The sequence below is a fragment of the Mytilus edulis genome, chromosome 3, assembly GCF_963676685.1.
Source record: "Mytilus edulis chromosome 3, xbMytEdul2.2, whole genome shotgun sequence".
Classification (NCBI taxonomy): domain Eukaryota; kingdom Metazoa; phylum Mollusca; class Bivalvia; order Mytilida; family Mytilidae; genus Mytilus; species Mytilus edulis.
The window spans coordinates 6578472-6602310 of record NC_092346.1 but is presented as its reverse complement, the minus strand read 5'-3'; the positions used below and the strand labels follow the sequence as shown (position 1 = coordinate 6602310).

The following is a 23839-nucleotide window of genomic DNA, read 5'->3' as shown; positions in this document are numbered from 1 at the left end:
TCATGAAATGGACAGTAATTTAATTGTTTTTTGGCATGAAAGTCAAATATAAATCCAAAACTGTTAACCGAGTACCTACCATAGTTAAATATACCATCTCTTGATCTAACTCATTTCTCAAACAGGATGGCCTCCCTTTCTGTAGAGGAAGAAAACTATATTCGAATGAGTTTATTACTAACAGGAATTTCTAAACGAGCAGCTAGAAAATTATTTGATAGTGAATTTTCTCCAAGATATTTATCTGCTTCATTGAGAGTACAACAAATTGCTTTTCTTAAAAACGAAACACCTTATTAACCGATCACAGTGGAACCTCCTGTTTCCAAGATATCCTCGTAAGTTCACAAAGCAAGATTAATCACCTTTTTAATGTTTGTTAATATCTTTTTTTTGTTTTAAAAGTGAATAAGACAATAACACAATGTTGACTGCTGTTCGGGTCCCTAGTATTGACATTTTAACCTATTGTGTCTGTATGTTCACACATTGTTATCTATATAATGGGATTTAATTTGACTGTAATACAAGTGAGAAGTTTAACTAGCTATAAAATCAGGTTTAATCCATCATTTTCTATGCAAGAAAATACCGGTACCAAGTCAGGAATATGACAGTTGTTGTCCATTCGTTTGATGTGTTTGAGCTTTTGATTTTACCATTTGATTAGAGACTTTCCTGTTGAATTTTCCTGGAAGTTATTTTTGTGATTTTACTTTTTTATAAGATCTTGTGTAAGAATCTCAATTTTGGGACCCTTTAAACGTTGCTGTTCGGTGTGAGTTAAGGCTTGAGTTGACGACCGCACTTTATCCTGTAATTGTCAACCTTTGATACATTGTGACTTTGATGGAGATATAAAAAAAAGAAGATGTGGTATGATTGCCAATGATACAACCCTCCAGAAGAGACCAAAATGACACAGAAATTAACAAATATAGGTCACCGTACAGCCTTTAAAAATGAGCAAAGCCCATACCGCAGAGTCAGCTATAAAAAAAAAGCCTTTTAGACGCCTACTTCCTGTTTTCATTATTTTGAATTTCAAGTAAGAGATTTACTTAGCTCAACAAATGAATAATGCTCTATTGTATTAGCATGAACAAATAAACTAGATAAGAGCTCATACAATTACAATTACCACTGAGTCAGTAGTATGATCGAAAGAGAAATTATTTAATCATGCTAAAATCATGTTTTATATAACGGCATAATTGAACAATAAAACAATTAACGAAAAGCGAATATGACAAACATGAACCTATGACAACGACCAAACTACAGACTTGGGACAGACACATATAGAACGTAGTGGGGTTAAACATGTGTGGAGCAATCAACCCCCGGACAGTAGTGTAACAGCACAACATAACAACAAACCAAAAAAAAAATCAGTTGGTAAATACTTAATTCATCAATACAAAGAACAAACACTTATGAATGATGTAATTATTGATTTTTTTCAGATGATCCGAAATCCAAGACATTTGACATTACATTAATGATTACACTTCTATGACACATGAAGAACATAACCAATCATCAGGGTGGATTTGGCTGTTTACCCACTGCCATGGAAACCACACCAGGTACAGATTTAGCTAGAATCGAATACTATCGGAACTACCTGGCTCAACTGGATGGTGGGAAAGTAAGAAGCATAGACTTCAACGCTGCGTGGGACATTATAACTGGAGTAAGATATATTAGTGAAACCTGTTTCCATTAAGTGCTATTAAAGCTATCAGATCTGCTCTGTTATAGACAAGTTTCCAGTTTGTTCATGATTAAACATTTGTTTTTCTTGATTGCAAATACAGGTTTTCAGAATTATTTTTTTCAACTGGATAACAATTATGATGCCAACTGCTGGGATCTACTGTGGATTAATTGTACTAGAAGTATTCGTTGGATACCAGTTTTCGTGGATTTCGTGTATATAGGGAAACTACGAATTTAAAAGTTCAACGAATTACAAATTTGCTGACGGTGTGAATGCAGATTTCGCCAAAACCACGTAATCAAATATCCACGAACATGCAAGTTTTTCCTCTATCCACCAAAAGAAATGAACCCACAGTAAATAGACGTATGCACTTACTGTCGCTAAAATGCGTTTTTGACCCTGGCCTCGTTTTTATAGATTATTAATAATGTGAAGTTTTACTTTATGTGATACCAGCATTAACACCAGTTTCTCATAAACTTTTGTTATACTTTTATTCATAAAGGAAAGATATACTAAATCGTTTTTTTGTTTATATATACTCTTGTATACAAAACAATGCAATGAACTTTTTATTTACAGATGTACAAAAAAAGACATATACGGAGTTGTATCATGCATTTAAATTGTCTATAAATTGACATGAAATTTATTATTAGTAATAGGACATGCAAAGACAGTTTTTATTTTTTGTGAAAATTATAGATTAATAAAAGAGAGACGAAAGATACCAGAAGGACAGTCAAACTCATAAATCGAAAATAAACTGATCACGCCTGGCTAAAAATGAAAGAAGACAAACAGATAAACAATAGAACACATGACACAACATAGAAAACTAAAGAATAAGCAATACGAACCCCACAAACTACTCATACATCCCGTCATTGTGTTATTGTACTTTAGATTTATTTTTGTATTCTAATCTTTAATGTTTGCTTATGTGCTTTGTCTATATGCCTTTATGTGCTCTTTTGTTACATATTTGTTTGTTTTCACAGTGATTAAGTTTATAACACAATGTTGACTGCTATATGCCTATTATTTTACATTGTTACCCATTTATTTATGTCTGCTTGTTTTGTTTACACATTGTTATCGATATAATGGAATTCGATGCGACTGTCATACAAGTGGGATGTTTAGCTAGCTATAAAACCAGGAAGAATCCCACATTTTCTTCATAAGAAAATGCCTGTACGAAGTCAGGAATATGACAGTTGTTATCAATCCGTTTGATGTGTTTGAGCTTTTGATTTTGCCATTTGATAAGTGACTTCCTTTTTCAATTTTCGTCGGAGTTCAGTATTTTTTTGGATTCTATTTTTATAGGCCATTGGGAGATTAGGTGGACAGAAAATAAAACAGGACTGTGATCATCTAAGAATCAGAACACTGGATCAAACAAACAAAGAAATAATAGAGGATATTAAATGCTCTAACGATGAAATTAAGAATCTAAAAGAGTCACTAAACAGTTTGAAAATATATCATGAACTTCTACTCGAAGGAGACCATAGAGAACTGAAAAGATCTTATGAAGAACTCCAAGAGGATCATACTGAAATGACAGATGAAATTAAAAGGTTGAAAACGTCCTACGATGATACAGTTCCTTGTAATATAAGAGGTAAGTTTGAGATTATTTTTATGACATGTGTTTTATATATATAAAAAAATGAAGGTTGAATTTGCAGGTTCTATGAAGTCTTACAAGAAATAAAATAGTATAGTTTTAGGTGATTTACTTCTTTTAAATTCAAGTCGGGTAATAATGAAGGAGCTATAAAGGTAGACTTTGTGAGAACATATTATCTTTTTGAATGTCGAAGGTTAACGCTAAGAGAATAAACTGTTAAACGTAAACAGTCAAACAGGTTAATATTTTGAATGTTAGATGTTTTAACTTAATGTGCTAATGTTTTGAAATTGTTAGAAGATTATTTTTTGAACGACATTGATTATTTAAGGGTTTTTTTTGGCACATGAATATGTCAATACAAATATTTTAATCTCGGGCTATTACTTGTATAAATGAAAATTATAAGGAAATGTTCCTTGTTCATATTTTAGCAAGATTTAAAGAAACGCTTAAAGCCTGGAAGGAAAATGATGATAAGATGTTTATAAAAACAAGAGCTGCCAAGCTTGTATTCAAATGTATAAAGGAACACAACTGTGTCACGATTACTGCTAGCTCTGGTGTAGGAAAAACAGCCATTCTCCGACATGTAGCTTTACAAATGGCCGAGGAAGAGTTTAATGTTCTTCTGGTTACAGAGCCATGTGACATTGTGAGGTTTTACAATCCTAGAGAAAAAATATTGTTTGTTATTGATGATTTCTGCGGAAACTTTTCTGTTAAACAGCGTGACATTAAACGTTGGGAACCTGTCATGGAGGATATCAAAAAGCTTCTTGGAAATAAACGAACAAGAATTATTGCTGCTTGTCACTTACACGTATATAAGGATAAACAATTTGAATCTTTGTCAGTTTTCAAGTCATGTGAATGTAACCTCTTGTCAGAAAATATATGTTTGTTAAAACTGAAAAACAATCAATAGCAGATTTATATCTAAACACGAAAGTTCCTGAGATTACTGGATATAGTGATTTATATGATTGTTTTCCTCTTTTATGTAAATTATACCATGATAGTCCTAGACCTAACGTTAAAGATTTCTTCCAGAATCCATTTACAGTTTATGAAGCAGAAATTGACCAGCTACTCAAGAAAGGGCATTACACTAAATATTGTGCTCTGGCTTTATGTGTCATATTTAACAACAAATTGAACGATGAAATATTGGTAGATGAGGTAAATGTAGAAACTAGGATTATTATTGAAGACACATGTGAAGCATGTAGACTGGATAGGACAACACCAAGGCTTTTATTACGGCATGAACTGAACTCGCTTAAAGATACATTCATCAGGAAAGTCGGAAACATGTACAAGATAATACATGATAAAATATTTGACTTTCTTGCTTACTTCTTTGGACAGAAAATAATACAATGTTTGATAAAGAATGCAGATAGTAGTCTGATCCAGGAGAGGTTTTTATTAGCATGCACCGATGAGATGGATCAGTTTTTAACTATTATACCACCAACATATCACCAAATGTACATACAGAGAATGATTGATGACTGGTCAAAAGGGAAAGTTCAAGATGTATTTAGTAACATCAATATGAAGATGCAACAATTCAGACGACACTTTATGCTTCATTTAGATACATTAGATATAACTCACCAGAGACAGCTAGCACATATTTGTGATCAGCCTAAACTTAAAACAAATATTCTTCATGATGACGGTTATGATGTTCTTTTAAAATGCTGCATTATGGGTGACATTTCTTTGGTTTTATGGTGTTGTGATTTGGGTGTGGATGTTAACAACTATATTTATTTTGATGAGTCCCCTTTAATGAAAGCCTGTGAACACGGGCATACAGAAATAGTCAAGATCTTGTTTGAAAGAGGAGCAGACTTTAATAGATGTGATGATGAAAGTGCGTCACCCGTAATGAAGGCTTGTGAACATGGTCATACAGAAATAGTAAAGATCTTGATAGAAAGAGGAGCAGACTTTAATAGATGCAGTTATGATAACCAGTCACCTTTAACGAAAGCCTGTGAACACAGTTATACAGAAATAGTAAAGATCTTGTTAGAAAGAGGAGCAGACTTTAATATATGCGATTATGACAGCCAGTCACCTTTAATGAAAGCATGTGAACACGGTCATACAGAAATAGTAAAGATCTTGTTAGAAAGAGGAGCAGACTTTAATAGATGCAGTTATGATAACCAGTCACCTTAAATGAAAGCCTGTGAACACAGTCATACAGAAATAGTAAAGATCTTGTTAGAAAGAGGAGCAAACTTTAATATATGCGATTATGATAGCCAGTCACCTTTAATGAAAGCATGTGAACACGGTCATACAGAAATAGTAAAGATCTTGTTAGAAAGAGGAGCAGACGGTAATAAAACAGATGATTATAGTCATTCACCTTTATTGAAAGCTTGTGAACATAATCATGCTGAAATAGTACAGATATTGTTAAACAGGGGAGTAGACTATAATACATATGGTGAAAATGAGTCACCTGTAATGAAGGCTTGTGAGCGTGGTTATACAAAAATTGTACGGATGTTATTAGACACAGGAGCAGACTGTAATGTGCGTGATAATGATGGGAAGTCACCTGTTATGAAGGCTTGTGAGCATGGTCATACAGAAATAATAAAGTTACTGTTGGATAGAGGAGCAGACTTTATTAGATGTGATAACTTGGCCCAGTCACTATTAATGAAGGCCTGTGTACTTGGTCATACAGAAATAGTAAAGAAATTGGTAGACAAAAGAGCTGACTGTAACGAATGTGATATATGGGGACAGTCGCCTTTGATGGTGGCGTGTGAATATGGTCATACGCAAATCGCAAAAATGTTGTTAAAAGGAGGAGCAGACTACAATAAATATGATGATTATGGTCAGTCACTTGCAATGAAAGCTTGTAAAAATGGGCATACAAAAATAGTAATGATGTTGTTAGACAGTGGAGCAGACAGTCAACGATGCAGTTTATATGGCGAGTCACCCGTAATGACAGCTTGCAAAAATGGTCATACAGAAATTGTAAAGATAATGTTGAACAAAAGAGCAGACTATACTAAGTGTGATAATGACGGCGAGTCACCTTTAATGAAGGCTTGTGAATATGGTCACACAGAAATAGTAAAAATGTTGTTGGACAGAGGAGCAGACTTTAATAAATGCGATGATATTAATAAGTCACCTATAAGGAAAGCGTTTGAACATGGTCATACCGAAATAGTGAAGATGTTGGTTGATAGAGGAGCAGACTATAATAAATGTAACAGTTCGGAAGAGCCAACTTTAGTGAAAGCTTGTGAACGTGGTGAAATAGAAGTAGCCAAAATGTTGTTAGACAAAGGAGCCGACTATGACAAATGTGACAGGTTGGGTCAATCTCCGATAATGATCGCCTATGAGCAAGGCCATACAGAAATAGTTATGATGTTATTGGACAGAGGAGCTGACCATAATATATGGGACGATGATGGTGAGTCTCTCTTACTTAAGGCATGTGAACATGGTCAGACAGAAATAGTTATGATGTTGTTAGACAGAGGATCAGACTGTGATGGATGTAACATGTGGGCTGAGTCACCTATAATGAAGGCATGTGGAAATGATCATTCAGACATAGTAAAGATATTGTTAGACAAGGGAGCAGACTGTAATGAATGTGACAGGGGCGGTAAATCACCTTTAATGGTGGCTTGTGAAAATGATTATTCAGAAATAGTAACGTTGCTATTAGACAGAGGAGCAGACTATAATAAATGTGATGATTGGCATGAGTCGCCGTTAATGATAGCTTGTGAACAGGGACATATAGAAATAGTAAAGTTGTTGTTAGACAGAGGCACAGATTATAATAAATGTGAGAGGATAAGCCAATCACATATATTGCAGGCATGTGATAATGGTCATGCAGAAGTAGTATCAATATTATTAGATAGAGGTGGAGACCAGAATTTATTTGATGATGAGGGTGCGTCTCTTTTAATGAAGGCTTGTGAGCTCGGACATGAAGACATAGTAAAGTTGTTGCTAGAAAGAGGGATAAACTATAATAGATGTGACTCTGAGGGTCAATCAGCTTTAACTTTTGCTACTAGAAAAGGTTACAAAGATATAGTTAATATTATTAATCAACATTCAAGTCAGAAAAAAATGTGAAATAATGTCTTTCGATCAGGTGGAAGTTGCAAATAATCTCCTATTTTACAGGCAAAATTGTGTAGAAACTATAGATACCTGTGGTTAAACAGGATTATATTGCTGTTGAAAAAAATGGAAGGGAAATACCGCCACTTTTCAAAAGACCAACTAATCATTGTGTTTGAAAGAAAATAAGTGCCATTATCAAATGAATGAAAAAATCCAGAGATAATCTTTTCCCGCCAAATTTTCAATTAGTTTTATCGCAAAAACAATGATACTGACGACCTTCCAGTGTTAAAAGTCTTTTATCAAGCTTCTTATTTTGAAACAGAGGAGGGAATAGTTTTCAAAAATATAGTTGTCCTGTAAATGTTTAACGTATTCAATGATCACATTATTTATGTTATTATGTCAAGCATATATTACTATGTATTTGTTGTCTTATCAGTAAAATATTTGTACTTTTCTTATTTTGAGAAAGATTTTTTTATGTTTGTTCCAATATATGAATATAGGGGAAATGTAGATATATATGTAGCACTGGCACCAGTCATTATAAGCCCTTTATAAGGGTAATGGTGAGGTCTTTTTTCATTAGAAATTATCCTTTGAGTTTCCATAAGGTCTTCTGTAATGAGAGTAATTCCAATGTTAGTCATAGATTACCTTAGCCGTATTTGGCACAACTTTTTGGAATTTTGGATCCTCAATGCTCTTCAACTTTGTATTTGTTTGGCTTTATAACTATTTTGATATGAGCGTCACTGATGAGTCTTGTGTAGACGAAACGCGCGTCTGGCGTACTAAATTATAATCCTGGTAACTTTGATAACTATTATAACAAGGACTAAAGTTGTTTGATGAACCACCTATAATTTTATACACATACAAAAAAAACCAGCAGAAGTTTAATTTTTAATTATACATCGGTTACATCAGACGTGAATATAGATAATAATACTCCCTTAACTTGAAACTGTGAATTGTCGAAATTTAGATATGTCCCTTATGGCCATGTTATTACAGGGGATCTCAATATCGTCCAGGACAGAGAGGTTAAAAACGTTTTGAAAAAAGGACCAAAATATCGTTTTCCATCTAAAATAGATTGGAAAGAGTGTAGTCAAGTCACCAACGATGCTCTTTCCTCGTTTTGTAAAAAGTGGTGTAAACAAGGAAAATCTGATAAAAAAAAACCTCTCGATTCTTATTTAAATAAATGTATGAATGTGGTAGATAAGAGAATATTACATTTTGAAAATAATTTAGAATTAAATAATAGAGTACATAATACACCGATTTCCAGAATAAGAAATAAACTTAAAGAAATTTCAAAGCGGGTTGTGTTTGTACCGGCCTACCAAGCAGACAACAATGTGGTGGTATGCCGTAATTACTACACGGACGTTCTTAAGAATGAAATTTCAAATTTATCTACATTGAAGTCCATCCGCTCCACAGAGAGTCATATAGTAAACAAACATATCACAACCACATCAAAGCTTAAGACTTCTTCTGAACATTTGAAGGTTTCTACTATGTATTGGCTACCTAAACTACACAACAACAAAAAACCATTTAAATATCGTTTCATCTCGGCCTCTAGTAAGTGTTCTACATCGGATTTTGTCTAATGCTTAGTCCGTTTCTGTGTGTGTTTGATTTTAATGTTGTGTCGTTGTTCTCCTCTTATATTTAATGCGTTTTCCTCAGTTTTAGTTTGTTACCCCGATTTTATTTTTTGTCCATCGTTTACGCGAGTTTTGAACAGCCGTATACTACTGTTGCCTTTATCTACAACTAATCTTTCAGTGCTTTTAACAAGTTCATTAACTACTATTAAAGAGCTTATCATAAACTATTGTAATAAATAAACTCATCATAGATACCAGGACTAAATTAAGTATATACGCCAGACGCGCGTTTCGTCTACAAAAGACTCACCAGTGACGCTCGAATCCAAAAAAGTTAAAAAGGTCAAATAAAGTGCGAAGTAGAAGAGCAAAAATATATGAACATAGTGATATAAACCTTTTTTGGAGTGTAAAAAAATCTTTGGATGTTTTAGATAAATTACGTGTTTTTGATGGTCCTTTTTGTTCGGTTGACAGTTTTGATTTTTCTACTCTTTACACTGCAATTCCACACTATCTTATTACACAAAAGTTTTCCTATTTAATTAAATGGTCGTTTGGTAAATCTGAATGCAAATATATTTGCTGCAACTCATTTAAAGCCTTCTTCTCTAATGAGAAAGGTAAATATGGTAGATATACTTACTGGAGGTGTGATAGTAGTAGGGAGTGAGGTGTTTGAGGCACCACAAAAACACAGGGCGCTAGGGCGCTGACGTCATATGCGCATGCCCCGCCCCCATATGATATATGGGCATATACTAGCCCTAATGACGTCAGCGGAAGTAAGGAAGATGAGTCACGACGGATGGACGCCGGTCATATTTGGTCATGACGCAACCATGAGTCATCAGAATGCAAGATCGGGGACATGACTCACTACATGACAATACCATGATGTACGTATGAAAATTCGAGAAGTATTTTTTTCTGTTCGTTATGATGTTTTATGCAACCACAAAAACGCAAGGCGCTAATGCGCTGACGTCATATGAACAGTATGACTCACGTAGATCTTTGCCAATTCTAGTATGAAGGGCTATATATCAAAACGGAAGCACCAGATGTCGGATTATGACTCTTGGACCACCATATGATGAATTCCATATATGGAAAGCGACCACAATACCCTATGACCATATATGGAAATTATGACCAAATTTGGTAAGAACCTTATTTTCACTCAAAATAAACATACATGACCATATATGGAAATCGACAAAACGACCTATGACCATATATGGAAATCATGACCAAATGTGGTAAAAACCTTATTGACGTTGAAAAATCAAAATATAATACATGACCATATATGGAAACCGACCAGATACCCTATGATCATATATGGAAATGATGACCAAATTTGGAAAACAACTTTTATTTTCACTCAAAAATCAAAATAAACATATATGACCATATATGGACAGCAGGTCACGTGATCGTATCGATGAACGTTAACTCTGGTACAAAACAAGGGAAGCAACTCTGTATATATATCTCTCGTGGAGTGACAATTCAACGAGGCAAGGTCACGTGATCGTATCGAGGAACTCTGATACAAAAAAAGGAAGCAACTCTTCACGATGTGAACATCAATCACCGATTAATCGTATCGTGTTCGGGGCAAATAGAAAAAATACCATCGCAGATGTCAGTTTCATATATATTTATTACATTCATTCGTACAATGCAAGCAGTTTGTCGTCGTTATTCATCAAGTCTCTAGACGAAAAATCTTTCACAATGTCTTCCATGCTAATGTTTCTATATCTCATCTTCACGAAATGTACACAATAGAGTCCGCACGTATCGGATGATCCCGGTTGCACTTGAGTCGTACTGAATCTGTATTGAGGTCCATTGGCGATGAGCACGTTCCTGAAGCGACGAAGGTAATACTCCGGAGAACGTCCGAGGTGGCTGCGGCGGTTGCGGCGGCGGCGGCGGCGATGGTTATAAGAGGAAGAGGATCGAATGCTTAATCAAAACCATGGACGAGTTTTACTTATTCGTCAATAGTGGAGACTCGCTCCAACTTTTCCCCCAGAATAGGGGAGGACAGTTCAGAATACGTTTACCTAGATCACACTTAATGAAAGGAACGTGGGAGTGTGCTCTGTTGGAGATGACCTTTGTACCGGCTTTTGAAACGTCTACGCAGAGGATGTACGTGTGTTGCGATCTGGTAAGGGATGAATCTTACGTCAGAGACACTTACCTGCCCCTGCTTCAATCCGTAGCCATCAGAAAAGAAGAGACCACGGAGATAATTTTCGAGAGACCGCTCTACCTCGCGTCGAGGGGAGGCGAGACGGAAATATTGGAAATCACCTTGAGAGACGATCGACTTCGCGTGTGCCGTTGAAAGATGATCACGTGTTCTGCTTGCTTCATTTCCGACAAAAGTTATAAGAGGGAAAGTTCCACCCTTGAAGTGAGGATGGAGTGTCCTAACTGTCAAAGAATGTTTTCGAAAGAGACGTCATGTTGAGACATCATCGAAATAAGCATGGTACTGGCGAACCACCACCGCCGCCGCCGCCACCGCAAAATGCGACGCAAGAAATATTTCGTTTTCAACACCCGTTCACCATGATCGTCTCCGGTCCGACTTCCTGCGGCAAGACGTTTTTCGTGAAGGAAGCATTGCGAAGATCCATGTGCAACCCGGTGCCGGAGAGGATCGTCTGGCTGTACCGACGATGGCAACCCCTCTACGACGAGATTCGAAAGACGGTGGTGCCCACCGTGGAATTCGTTCGCGGTATCCCGACCAAGTTGGAAGCCGACCACTTCTTCGATGCACGGACCAGAAACTTACTCGTGCTGGACGACCTGATGTCGACCTCGGCCAAAGACCGTCGCATCAACGACTTGTTCACGGAAGGATCGCATCATTAGAACCTGTCGGTGGTGGCTGTGAATCAGAACCTGTATTTCGGGAAAGATCCGACTCAGAGGAGAAACTGTCACTACCTGGTCCTCTGGGAAACTGTCAAACATAGTTTTGGAGACGAACTAAGCAACACGTGTAAGGCATGTAGGATTAGATTGCAAGCAATATGACGTTGAAAAATCTAACCGGAAGTGACCTTTTGTAAACCGGAAGTAGCTAATTGTTGTAATAAATTATTGTAAAAGTATGTAAAACCATATATTTTTGGAATCGGCGTCAAGTAAACTATAAGACAGAACCGGAAGTAACATATTTTAAACCGGAAGTAGAAAATTATCTCCGTTATTTATATCTTTTTGTATAGACACCTTATATTTTTTGGAAAGTTATCATTTGACGCTGAAATTAATATTTTAAATCCAAAATTTAATATTTTCATATCAATGGTGGAAAGAACTTTAATTACAATTGAATCTTTATTTTTTTATAATATTTATAACAACTTTATAAACCTAGTATTTTTTATGAGTTTAGAAAATGGCGTGGCGTTAATAATTAAAAAAACATAGCATATGAATTGAGAGTCCCCTTTCCTCACCCCAAATAACTTGCTTTATATGTATGATAATATAGATTTTGTTAAAGAATGATATTTGAAACTCAATTTAAACTAGACAGTAGAATGAATTGTTAGAATTTGATTTATAATTGTTTGTATTTTTAAAATCTTTTATAAAAACTTATAATATAAAAATAAAACCAAAATAACACGAAGTGTATAATTGAAAGTAATATCATGCGCATAGAAAAGAGTCCCTCTCCTTACCACTAATTACTTTCTTTATGTAGTTTAGTTCTTATAGTTGTATTATATTATATTTGTGGTCGATCGCCAGCCCGTCGCCACGCTAGGTAGACAGATATATCCGAGTGGGATCTCAACCCTCCCCTAACCTGGGACAGTGGTATAACAGTACAACATAAAAACGAACTATAAAAATCAGTTGAAAAGGCTTACCTCATCAGAATGACAAAAATACAATTGGACGTGGCCTGGTACTTGTACATCCCGACAACAAAAAGACACTAGGAACAGATCTGAGAGTGTTCGCAGTTATCTGACAGCTAGTTCAAAGCCACTAACAACTAATAAAAAAATCATGCATCTAAGACTAAACTATCAATAGGTACACATCCAACATCCAATTGATTTAGTGTAAAGACGTCATAAATATTCAGAGAAAAACATGACCTTGTACAATGCCAAGTGACAGGTATCGACAGACTGTAGATCCATGAATGTGTATATGCATATAACATACTAGTAAGATTTAGTTTGCTTTCAATTTACTGATAAGGGACGACATCAAAAGATCGATGAAATATAAAAAAAACTTTAAATCAAATAGTTTGGGGGTGGGGGGGGGGGGGGGGTAAAATTCTGTTTTGTATATCTAAAATCGATTTATACATATATCCCTATTGGTAAATCAATTTTTCCCAAATTAAGTTAAGAAGGGGGTGTGGTGGGGGGGGGGGGGGGGGGGGGGTCAGTGAAAAAACTATGTGAATTAAGTTTTTTTTTTTATCCTACATTGAACTTTTGATGTCGTCCCTAACAAAATCAATATATATACCAATAAAAAAAATATTCAATGATCTTATTACAGTGTTGGATTGATAACCTTTAAGAATAAGTTTATTTTAAAAAGCGATAAGTTTACAAGGATCATTTCTAAATTTCCGGGCACGGTTAGCATCATTTCCGTAAAAATGAGGTTGTGCTATCCCGTTTGAAATAAGTTTTCTACAGGTACAACCAAACTTCAAAACCAAATCTTTATATCTATTGAAAAATTTAGTAAAGTTTTAAGTAATTTATTGGTAACGATATCCAATATCGATTACGAGTAATACATAGATTGCGTTCGTTAAAATCAAAAACGTCACAACAGACACAGGCATAGCGAACGAGCTGTGAAATATAAACACCGTAAAATGGTGCCAAAGGAACATCACCATCTAAAATTGGAAAACTAACAATAGGGAACGAAAAATCGTCCCTTTTGTCGTAAATTTTAGTGTTGAGTTTCCCGTTTAAAACCGAAATATCGAAATCAAGGAAAGGACAGTTATTCCCGTATAAATTTGATTTACTTAAAGTAAGTTCCTTGGGGTAAATTTTAGCGGTATATTGAGAAAATTCTTGAATATTTAACGAAAAAATATCAAGATAACGGTAAATGTTGTTGAATTTATCAATTAAATGCCTTTTTTACGGGTCTTTACTGAGTTAAGTCATAAACTGTACAAAAACAAGTCTGCTATTAAAGGGACACAATTAGTGCCCATGGGGATACCTACAACCTGTCAATTAACTTTGTTGCCGAAAGGTACATAAATATTAACAAGGAGAAAATTAACAGCTTCAATCATCTCATCACAAGTAGTAGGGACGGTTCAGTTTGAGCCACCCCAAAAACACAGGGCGCTAGGGCGCTGACGTCATATGCGCATGCCCCGCCCCCAATATGATATATGGGCATATACTAGCCCTAATAACGTCAGCGGAAGTAAGGAAGATGAATCACGACGGATGGACGCCGGTCATATTTGGTCATGACGCAACCATGAATCATCAGGATGCAAGATCAGGACATGACTCACTACATGACAATACCATGATGTACGTATGAAAATTCGAGAAGTATTTTTTCTGTTCGTTATGATGTTTTATGCAACCACAAAAACGCAAGGCGCTAAGGCGCTGACGTCATATGAACAGTATGACTCACGTAGATCTTTGCCAATTCTAGTATGAAGGGCTATATATCAAAACGGAAGCACCAGATGTCGGATTATGACTCTTGGACACCATATGATGAATTCCATATATGGAAAGCGACCACAATACCCTATGACCATATATGGAAATTATGACCAAATTTGGTAAGAACCTTATATTCACTCAAAATAAACATACATGACCATATATGGAAATCGACAAAACGACCTATGACCATATATGGAAATCATGACCAAATTTGGTAAAAACCTTATTTCCGTTGAAAAATCAAAATAAAATACATGACCATATATGGAAACCGACCAGATACCCTATGATCATATATGGAAATGATGACCAAATTTGGAAAAAAACACTTTTATTTTCACTCAAAAATCAAAATAAACATATATGACCATATATGGACAGCAGGTCACGTGATCGTATCGAGGAACGTTAACTCTGGTACAAAACAAGGAAAGCAACTCTGTATATATATGTTACAGGCATTTTCTAAATTTAGGCATTTTGTAAAATGACTGAATTTTCAGGCATTTTCTAAAATGCCTAAAGTTGACAGGCATTTTAGAAAATGCCTAAAAAAAACTAGTCATTTTGTAAAATGCCTGAAATTTTTAATGAAAATTTCACAAATTGCCTTATCCAACCAAATTGTGTAAATATGAAATACATGAAATAGATGATAGAAATATATTGTAAAGCTACAAAGAAGGGTTGAGTAAAATAAAGTTAAGATTATTCTTTAAAAATGTAGTCTGCAGGTTAAATTTTCATGTTTTATTAGTTTTAATGTCTGTAATTAGAAACTCCATAGAGCAACAACTATGAGTTAGTACTCACTCTGTATTTCATTAATGATCTTCTTTCATTATGACAGAAGGGCATGTTGTTCTTACACCAGAACAAAGATTTATAAACCAACTAATTGAAACGTGTTATATGGAACAGAGAAAAATATGAAACTATTTTGAACAAAGTTAAGATTGGAATAAAAGGACATTCCTCGGATTATTATCATATGCAAAAATAGGTGCATTTCTTCTCTTGAGCTATAACTTATTTAAAAGTTTTCAAAACAAGTGTCAATTCTGTAGACTCCTAGGAGCCAGGAGTCGGTTTCACAACCAAAAAACTTATTAATAAGATTGATCGTAAGTATACTGGATTGTTCATGACCTACGATCAATCTTAGTCGTAATTTTTTTGTGAAACTACTCCTGAATTGCTCATCTTGCAAAATATTGAAAATAAAAATATGATGCACTCAAGTAATATTTTAACAATTGGTCAAGTAAAAACAAGGACATAATCACATAAAAAATGAGTTAACAACTTCTTTTACCATTAAGTTGTCTCATAGGCCTATTGAATATGCATGACATATTTGCCACTGGAAATTTAGCATGCACCAATTCATTGAACTGGGAATACTACGTGGACTCAAGTTACACCAGGATTCAGTTTGAACTGTCTGGCAGGAACTTTATTGCTATTCAATCTGCAATTATGATAATGAAATATCCTTTAAAAAAGCTTTCAGTAAAGTTTCTTTGTGTGATGGTCAGGGTTACACAAAATGTGGCTGTAGTGCTAGTGGTTAGACTAGATGTAACACTAAGAGTTGTCTTTGCAAAAAGTCAGAACAAATATGTAACAGTCGCTGTCACCCAAACATTACATGTAGCAACACTAATTGTCATCTTCAGTGTTTATGTAAATGATTTAATTACAATTATAAAACTGCAACTGTTTAAATTGCATGCTATATTAAATGATATAATAGAATTATCTATTTGATATTTCAAGTCGTTAAATTTTGAGTGCATTCCATTCAGTTTTTAGTCTTTTAGGCATTTTGTAAAATGCCTTACATTTTTTTCAGGCATTTTATAAAATGCCTGAAAAAAATAGTCAATTTGTAAAATGCCTAAATCATGCAGGCATTTTAGAAAATGCCTAAAAATTTCAGTCATTTTACAAAATGCCTAAATTTAGAAAAATGCCTGTAACATATATATATCTCTCGTGGAGTGACAATTCAACGAGGCAAGGTCACGTGATCGTATCGAGGAACTCTGATACAAAAAAGGGAAGCAACTCTTCATGATGTGAACATCAATCACCGATTAATCGTATCGTGTTCGGGGCAAATAGAAAAAATACCAACGCAGATGTCAGTTTCATATATATTTATTACATTCATTCGTACAATGCAAGCAGTTTGTCGTCGTTACTCATCAAGTCTCTAGACGAAAATCTTTCACAATGTCTTCCATGCTAATGGTTCTATGTCTCATCTTCACGAAATGTACACAATAGAGTCCGCACGTATCGGATGATCCCGGTTGCACTTGAGTCGTACTGAATCTGTATTTAGGTCCATTGGCGATGAGCACGTTCCTGAAGCGACGAAGGTAATACTCCGGAGAACGTCCGAACGAATCGAAAAATTCGACGGGTCCCTCTCGCGGGAAGTGGAACGCCACCCAGTGAATGCCCTTGCCGTCGCAGTCGTCCGTGTTGACGACGAAACTGCGGGGCCTGTTCGAAACTTCATCCGGCAGTTCATCGATACAACACACGGTTGCCGGCAGGTCTTCGAGATAACACTCCAGTTCGTATACGTAGGTTCCCTCCACGCCGTCGTCTTCCGTTCTGCATCGTTTGGCGGATGGTTCGTCGCCACAGTCCCTCTCTTGATGGATCTCGAGTCCCCGGGCGTGCGCAAATACCAGTCCGCATGCGCGGCAAGCCATCAGGTCCAATTCGCTTCCGACGTCTTCTTCCCCGAGTTCCATGGTGTTCGATTCGCTTCCGGTGGAATCGACGTCTTCGTCCTCGGCTTCGGCGTCGTCCTCGCCTCCGCCCAAGACGTCGCTACGTAATCTCAAGTGTTCGGATGTAGCGGCCTTCAGATCCACCAGAAGGTATCCGAAAGGTCTCCTCGTGGCCTCTCGGAACGTTTGCATCAACTAACATGTTTAACCCCGCCCCATTATCTATGTATGTGCCTGTCCCAAGTCAGGAGCCTGTAATTCATTGGTTGTCGTTTGTTTATGTGTTACATATTTGTTTTTATTCATTTTTTGTACACAAATAGGCCGTTTGTTTTCTCGTTTGAATTGTTTTACATTGTCATATCGGGGCCTTTTATAGCTGACTATGCGGTATGGGCTTTGCTCATTGTTGAAGGCCTTACGGTGACATATAGTTGTTAATGTCTGTGTTATTTTGGTCTCTTGTGGACAGTTGTCTCATTGGTAATCATACCACATCTTCTTTTCTATATTTATTGGTGTGAAAAATTCCAATAAGAATATTATAAATAAAGGCAACAGTAGTATACCGCTGTTCGCAATTCATAAATCGATTGAGAATAATTAATATTGAGAACAATTATAAAAGTCATTCTAAAGTTTTTTGTTGGAGAGAGCAGTTCAAATTAAAGTCATAGAGGCCTTGGCTGATGACAACTATTACCACGATAGTCATGGTAGTCTTACATGATGTAAATATGCATAAAAAAAATATTTGAAAGTTTTTACATGTGAGTTATAGTAAAAAAGGGGCGAAAGATACGAGGGGGACTTTCAAATTCATAGATCTAAAATAAACTGACAACTGAGAAAAATGTTAAACCACGAAAAATACTCCGAGGAAAATTTAAAATGAAGAGTTTCTTATAATCAAGTGACAAAATCAAAAGCTCAAACACATCAAACAACTGTCTTATTCCTGACTTGATAAAGGCATTTCCTTATGTAGAAAATGGAGGATTAAACCTGGTTTTATAGCAACATAAACCTCTCACTTATATGACAGTCGCATAAAATTCTATTATATTGAAAACGTAAAATCGATCTGTAATCAAAACAAACAGACATTATTGGTAAACATGTCAAAATATGGATACATCAGTCAACATTGTGTCATAGTCTTAATCTCTATAAAATCAAAAAGTATGTAACAAAGAAACAAATACATATAGACAAAGCATGTACGCTAAAATGAAACACCAGAATACACAATTAACCATAGCACAATAACCCAATGACGGGATGTATCATAGTATAAGTACAGAACCACGTCAAATGGATAGCACCAAAAACAGACTAAACAATAAAAGTAATATTCAAAAAGACAAATAAAAGAATACTATAACACGTTATTAAGATAATAAATAATGTTGGTACCCAGAATCTTTACGTCAAGACCATCGTGTATTATTTGTGAGGTTGATACAGAATATTTATCAAAACAATCTTGGTACCGGCGATATTTTTTTTCTAGAAAAAGGACGAGACGTTCTTTGACTTACCCCTGGTTTGTCAATTTTCTGATCAGACACTAATTACGTTTAACAAAGTCTGAGTAGCAACTGCAAGCTCTTGAATACCGAATAAGTTTGGAAGTATATATCGGATATACAAGTGAGCTTAGTGAAGTTGGTATATTGCTCCTAAGGTGGGGGTTATTGATAATTTAAAAATTAAAATCGTCTCGTTTGTCATAGATTCTGGTACTGAGTTTTCAAGGGCGTCATTAGAAGACTTCAGAGGTGGCAACAATATCTAAGAAAGCCAATTGTAAGAACTATCCCGATGAAAGAACTGTGTTCTTAAAGGCTTTATCTTCTTTAATTTCACTGCCGACCCTGTAATGAGAATAAGACTCAGTTGTAAAAAAAAAACTCCTATAAGAATACTGGGGATTTTATCCGATTTTATCCGAACATTTTTGCGCTTCTTAAAATTTCATGTATACTACCAGTTACAATTAAAGAATGTGAAAGGTCTTTCAGCTCTCTCAAACTCTTAAGACCTATTTGCGATCAACCATGACAAGCGATAAACTCAATGGTCTTGCATTAATATTATTGCATATTCATAGGAGCACAGAAATTTACAAAACTTGAGTGCAGTGATCAATCAGTATGCTAGAGCCTATAACAACAGGATGAAGAACAACTTTATCTACAACAGACTTTTTTACGGACCAACTACTGCTGCTGCTCCGGCCAACTGAGACTTTGTTTCATGTTTAATTTTGTTTAAACCAGGTTTTTTCTGATATCTTGAAAATCATAATAAATATAAACATGCAAACAAAGGACAAAATAGTGATGTCTCTGAAAGAAAGAAAAAGAATAAATAGACAATAGACAATATAGACAATAGACAATATTTTATTCGCACAAACACATTTATTTTACATTAAATGGTTATGACATACAAAATTAAGACAATAAACTGACAATAGTTAAATTGATTAATAAGATAAGGTGTAACTGTTCTAGAAAAAAAGAATAATAACTTTAACTCCGCCATCGCCGGTCTGCTGCTATTTTTGCTAAATATTAAAGTGCAATTTGGGTACTCTGTAATTTGGGTATCGTGACGTTGCATTGTAGTCTGTTATTACTTTTCGGTATTTTGATCAGAGACGAAACAAAGGAGGAAATCAAATGTTATGTAACGGCCCGTATGTTATGTAACAATAAACATGTCGTTATCCAGGTCGTTTGATTGATTATATAATATTTTTGAGAACTTTAACAAAACACTGAGTCTCAAGGAATTATCAAAATAATTTTAAATTGAAATGGAGACGCTCTGGTAGGTTTAAGGTTCATCATAACCTTTGAAGACCCTTTGTAGCGTAGTGATTTTTTTTTATTTGTTCAAAGTCCAACCTGTGTAAATAAAAAAGACTGTTGTCAGTCAGTAAATATATATTGTACCAAGGATTTGTATAGTATACAAATCCTTGATTGTACGTTGTTATCGTGTAACATAAAATATTGTCCTCCATGAAAAATTGTCTGTCGGATATTTCATATGACAATATTTTATTATGATTATATATAGTGTCCTTGTCCATGAAATTTTGTCACCTCCTTCTGGACAATATTTCACTATGAAATTCTGTTCATGACAATACTTCACTATGAAATACTGATTAATTCTGGCTTTGAAAATCTTTTTTAATCGAATTTTTTACACAATTAGAAATAGTACACAAGCATGCATCATGCACATTTCTACATTTATAACTAAAATGGTTTTGTAAGGAATGTATATTATTACTTATAGTGAGTTTCAAATTTGCATAGATACTTTACAAATGAATTAATACATGTTATAGAATAAAGAATTGTCAAATAGATAAAGGAAGATGTGGTATGAATGGCAATGAGACAACTCTCCATCGCATGTTTCATTGTATTATATTACATTATACTGAACAAATATAAGTAATATACTGACAATTACTTATTTTGTAAATATATACATAAAAATTCCTATAGAAAATCTCTAACATGAATATATGTTGATAAACTCCCCTTCATGTGACAAAATTCCATGACAATGCAATCTGTATGAAATATTGTTTTAATACTTACAAAATATAACCTCCCTCTAACAGGACAAAGTTTCATAATATACATCTGTGAAATATTGTCTCAATTCACACAAAATATAACCTCCCTTTAACAAGACAAAGTTCAACAGTTTTCATCTGTGAAATAAATTGTCTATATACAGACAAAATTTCACTATGAAAATTTGTCCTTCTCTGGACATTTTTCCATAGACAAGGACAATATTTCATGATACATAGTTATGAAATATTGTCTTGTGGTACAATATTTCAGAGGACAATATTTAGCTTTACAATCGCACTGCTGGTAAATTATCACATTGTGATTGGTTTAAAGCCGTCACGTGGGGACCCCCTATGAGACCGTAGGGGGTTAGTAAATTTCATAAGGGGGTTCATGATGCGTTAATGGTGACGTCATCTATTTATGTTGTTGTGTTTCATTGTATATTTTACAACAAAACGCAGCAGAAAAAATCCAGTTTGCGATTAATTCGTTATATACGGTTAACTACTGACCCCTAGTCCAAATAAAACATTTTATCGCTATTTGTCTGCCATTACTGAATATCACACAGGTTCCCCATAAAATTTTGACATCATAAAACAAAATATCTGACGCCCCAATGGAAAAGTGATTGTTGTATGCATCAAAAGTTCAAATGGCTGAGTCAGAATTAATTTTTAAATTCAGATCTCAGGATTTCATGTTTTTAAGTCTGGGATTGGGATTAAGATTGGGATTGACCCCCCACCCCAATTATTCTGTTCCCAGGTCATATAGATCGGTGGCGGATCCAGGGGGGGTTCGGGGGGTTGGAACCTTTTTTTTGGCCGATCAATGCATTTGAATGGGAGCCTATAGTTGGAACCCCCCCTTTACTCTGGGTTGGGAACCCCTCTTTTTAAAATGGCTGGATCCGCCACTGTAGATCTAATTGTATCAGTCAATGAACCTTCCTCTATCTATTGTTAAAGGAGGTAGGAGGAGTCCTGATCCCGAAATCCTGGGCTTATTAACATGAAATCCCGAGGTCCCGAAGTTAAATAAATTTAAATCCTGACATCCCGAAATTTGAAAAAGAACTCCTGGATCCCAAAAGGGTCAATCCCAAAATCCCAAGCTTAAAAACACCTGATTCTGGAGTCCCGATCAAGGTTCTATCCCCCCTCATTGTTCATATCACTACTTTTGGGGAAATCTCAAACCTCTTTGCACCTGTAGGAATGAAAATATTGCCCAGCAAAAATAAAAAAATCCAGTAAATAAAAACAAGGAGATGTGAGACAACTATCCTCCAAATTTCAATGTAGTGGATGTAACCAGTTGTAACTATTTGCAACTCTATGGCTTTCAATAATGAGAAAACGCATACCATATAGGAGGGTAGTAATGCCCTTTACCGTCAGGCGTCAAACAGCCATTTTCGGCTACATTTAGCGTCAAATTGATTAATTTTACTGTGATTCGTCAAAATATCCGAATCTTGATTGTTTAGTAAAATAAAATTCGGTATATTATGGCAAACAAAATCAAAGAGATCATCCCTATCAGACTCAAATTTTTCACATGAAGTTAAAAAATGTATTTCATCTTCAACACAGCCAGAGGAGCATTTTTTGCAAATTCTTTAAATTCGTGGAATTTATATGGTCAAAATTATCAATTGACCCATTAAGGAGTTATAGCCCTTTAAGGACTATTTTAAATATTTGTTTATCATGTTTTCTAATTTTTAAGAAATCTCTTCTAAAAAATTCTTAAAATCAAGAAAAGAGCTGCAAGGATTATACCTGATGCACCAATACTAATACCTAGATCTAAAGTGGTTATATTTCAAATCTATAATTTAATTTCATAACTTATAATTTCTTGTTCATAAAAGGTTCTCTGTTGTCCAATTGTTAGCCTACATAGGAAAAATATTTGGTCATCTGCAAATAATAATTTGGCTGTTGTGCGACCAAAAACATTCAATGAAGAAATCATTTGCATATACATGATATAGCTCCTCAATACTTTGAGATAAACTACCAATTGAAATAAAATGTTGTGAAAACCTTGACACTTTTAAACAAAGATGTGTAGATTTCTTTACTGTTAATGATTTATAACAATTTACTCACTCATATAAATATATATATTCTAATGATTTTGTATTTTATGATTATATATGTGATTAAATTTTCTCTTGTTCTACAAACCATGTATAGTTAGCATAAATATTGCATCTGTAAATATGTTAAAAACTTTAAGCTTTATAATATTTTTACTGTTTGTTCTTAGTGAGGACCTCAAAGTGAATGGTAATTGAGTCACCCTCTTTATATAACTTCATAACTTACTTACTTACTTAACCAATTCTAACCAAACTTGAGCCGAATGATCCTTAGGGTATCTTGTATAAAGTTTGTGTTTTATTTTCTATTTTGTCAAACATTGTGTGTGCTGTGGTTTATAGTCTATGGATTACTCCAAAGATAATTTTGTACATCTTGATCAAAGTTATAAATGTAATAAAGCATTAAGGGCATCCGATACAGTTTCAAGGGAGTTAACTCTTGGCGCGACGTTAAGCGTTTGAATTCCCGCAAAACGTCACTTTTTGCGGGACGTAATGCG

The 23839-nt window shown here is 34.9% G+C and overlaps 3 protein-coding genes across 3 annotated transcripts in view; all 3 read left to right on the top strand.

Moving 5' to 3' along the window:
• Positions 1-205: 205 nt before the first annotated feature.
• LOC139514145 (uncharacterized) lies at positions 206-4298 on the top strand. Its single transcript, XM_071302927.1, has 4 exons — positions 206-338; positions 1467-1696; positions 3059-3356; positions 3800-4298. The coding sequence occupies exons 2-4, from the start codon at positions 1523-1525 to the stop codon at positions 4291-4293; spliced, it is 966 nt and encodes a 321-aa protein (XP_071159028.1). The 5' UTR covers positions 206-338; positions 1467-1522; the 3' UTR covers positions 4294-4298.
• Positions 4299-5545: 1247 nt separating this feature from the next.
• Positions 5546-7965, top strand: LOC139514137 (ankyrin repeat domain-containing protein 50-like). The gene has a single exon (XM_071302907.1). It carries the CDS (start codon positions 5562-5564, stop codon positions 7512-7514), a length of 1953 nt encoding a protein of 650 aa, XP_071159008.1. The 5' UTR covers positions 5546-5561; the 3' UTR covers positions 7515-7965.
• A 12289-nt stretch (positions 7966-20254) lies between these two features.
• Positions 20255-23839, top strand: part of LOC139514135 (uncharacterized) — a 30057-nt gene continuing 26472 nt past the window's right edge. Inside the window, exon 1 of the mRNA XM_071302902.1 lies at positions 20255-20450. The gene's annotated coding sequence lies outside the window, so the exon portion shown is untranslated. The remainder of the gene's footprint in view (positions 20451-23839) is intronic.

Coding starts and splice junctions, on each gene's coding strand:
- LOC139514145 (XM_071302927.1), top strand. CDS start 1,523: ATGAAGAACATAACCAATCATCAGGGTGGATTTGGCTGTTTACCCACT. Junction 1,697..3,058: donor CGTGGGACATTATAACTGGA/GTAAGATATATT, acceptor CTATTTTTATAG/GCCATTGGGAGATTAGGTGG. Junction 3,357..3,799: donor AGTTCCTTGTAATATAAGAG/GTAAGTTTGAGA, acceptor TTCATATTTTAG/CAAGATTTAAAGAAACGCTT.
- LOC139514137 (XM_071302907.1), top strand. CDS start 5,562: ATGAAAGCCTGTGAACACAGTCATACAGAAATAGTAAAGATCTTGTTA.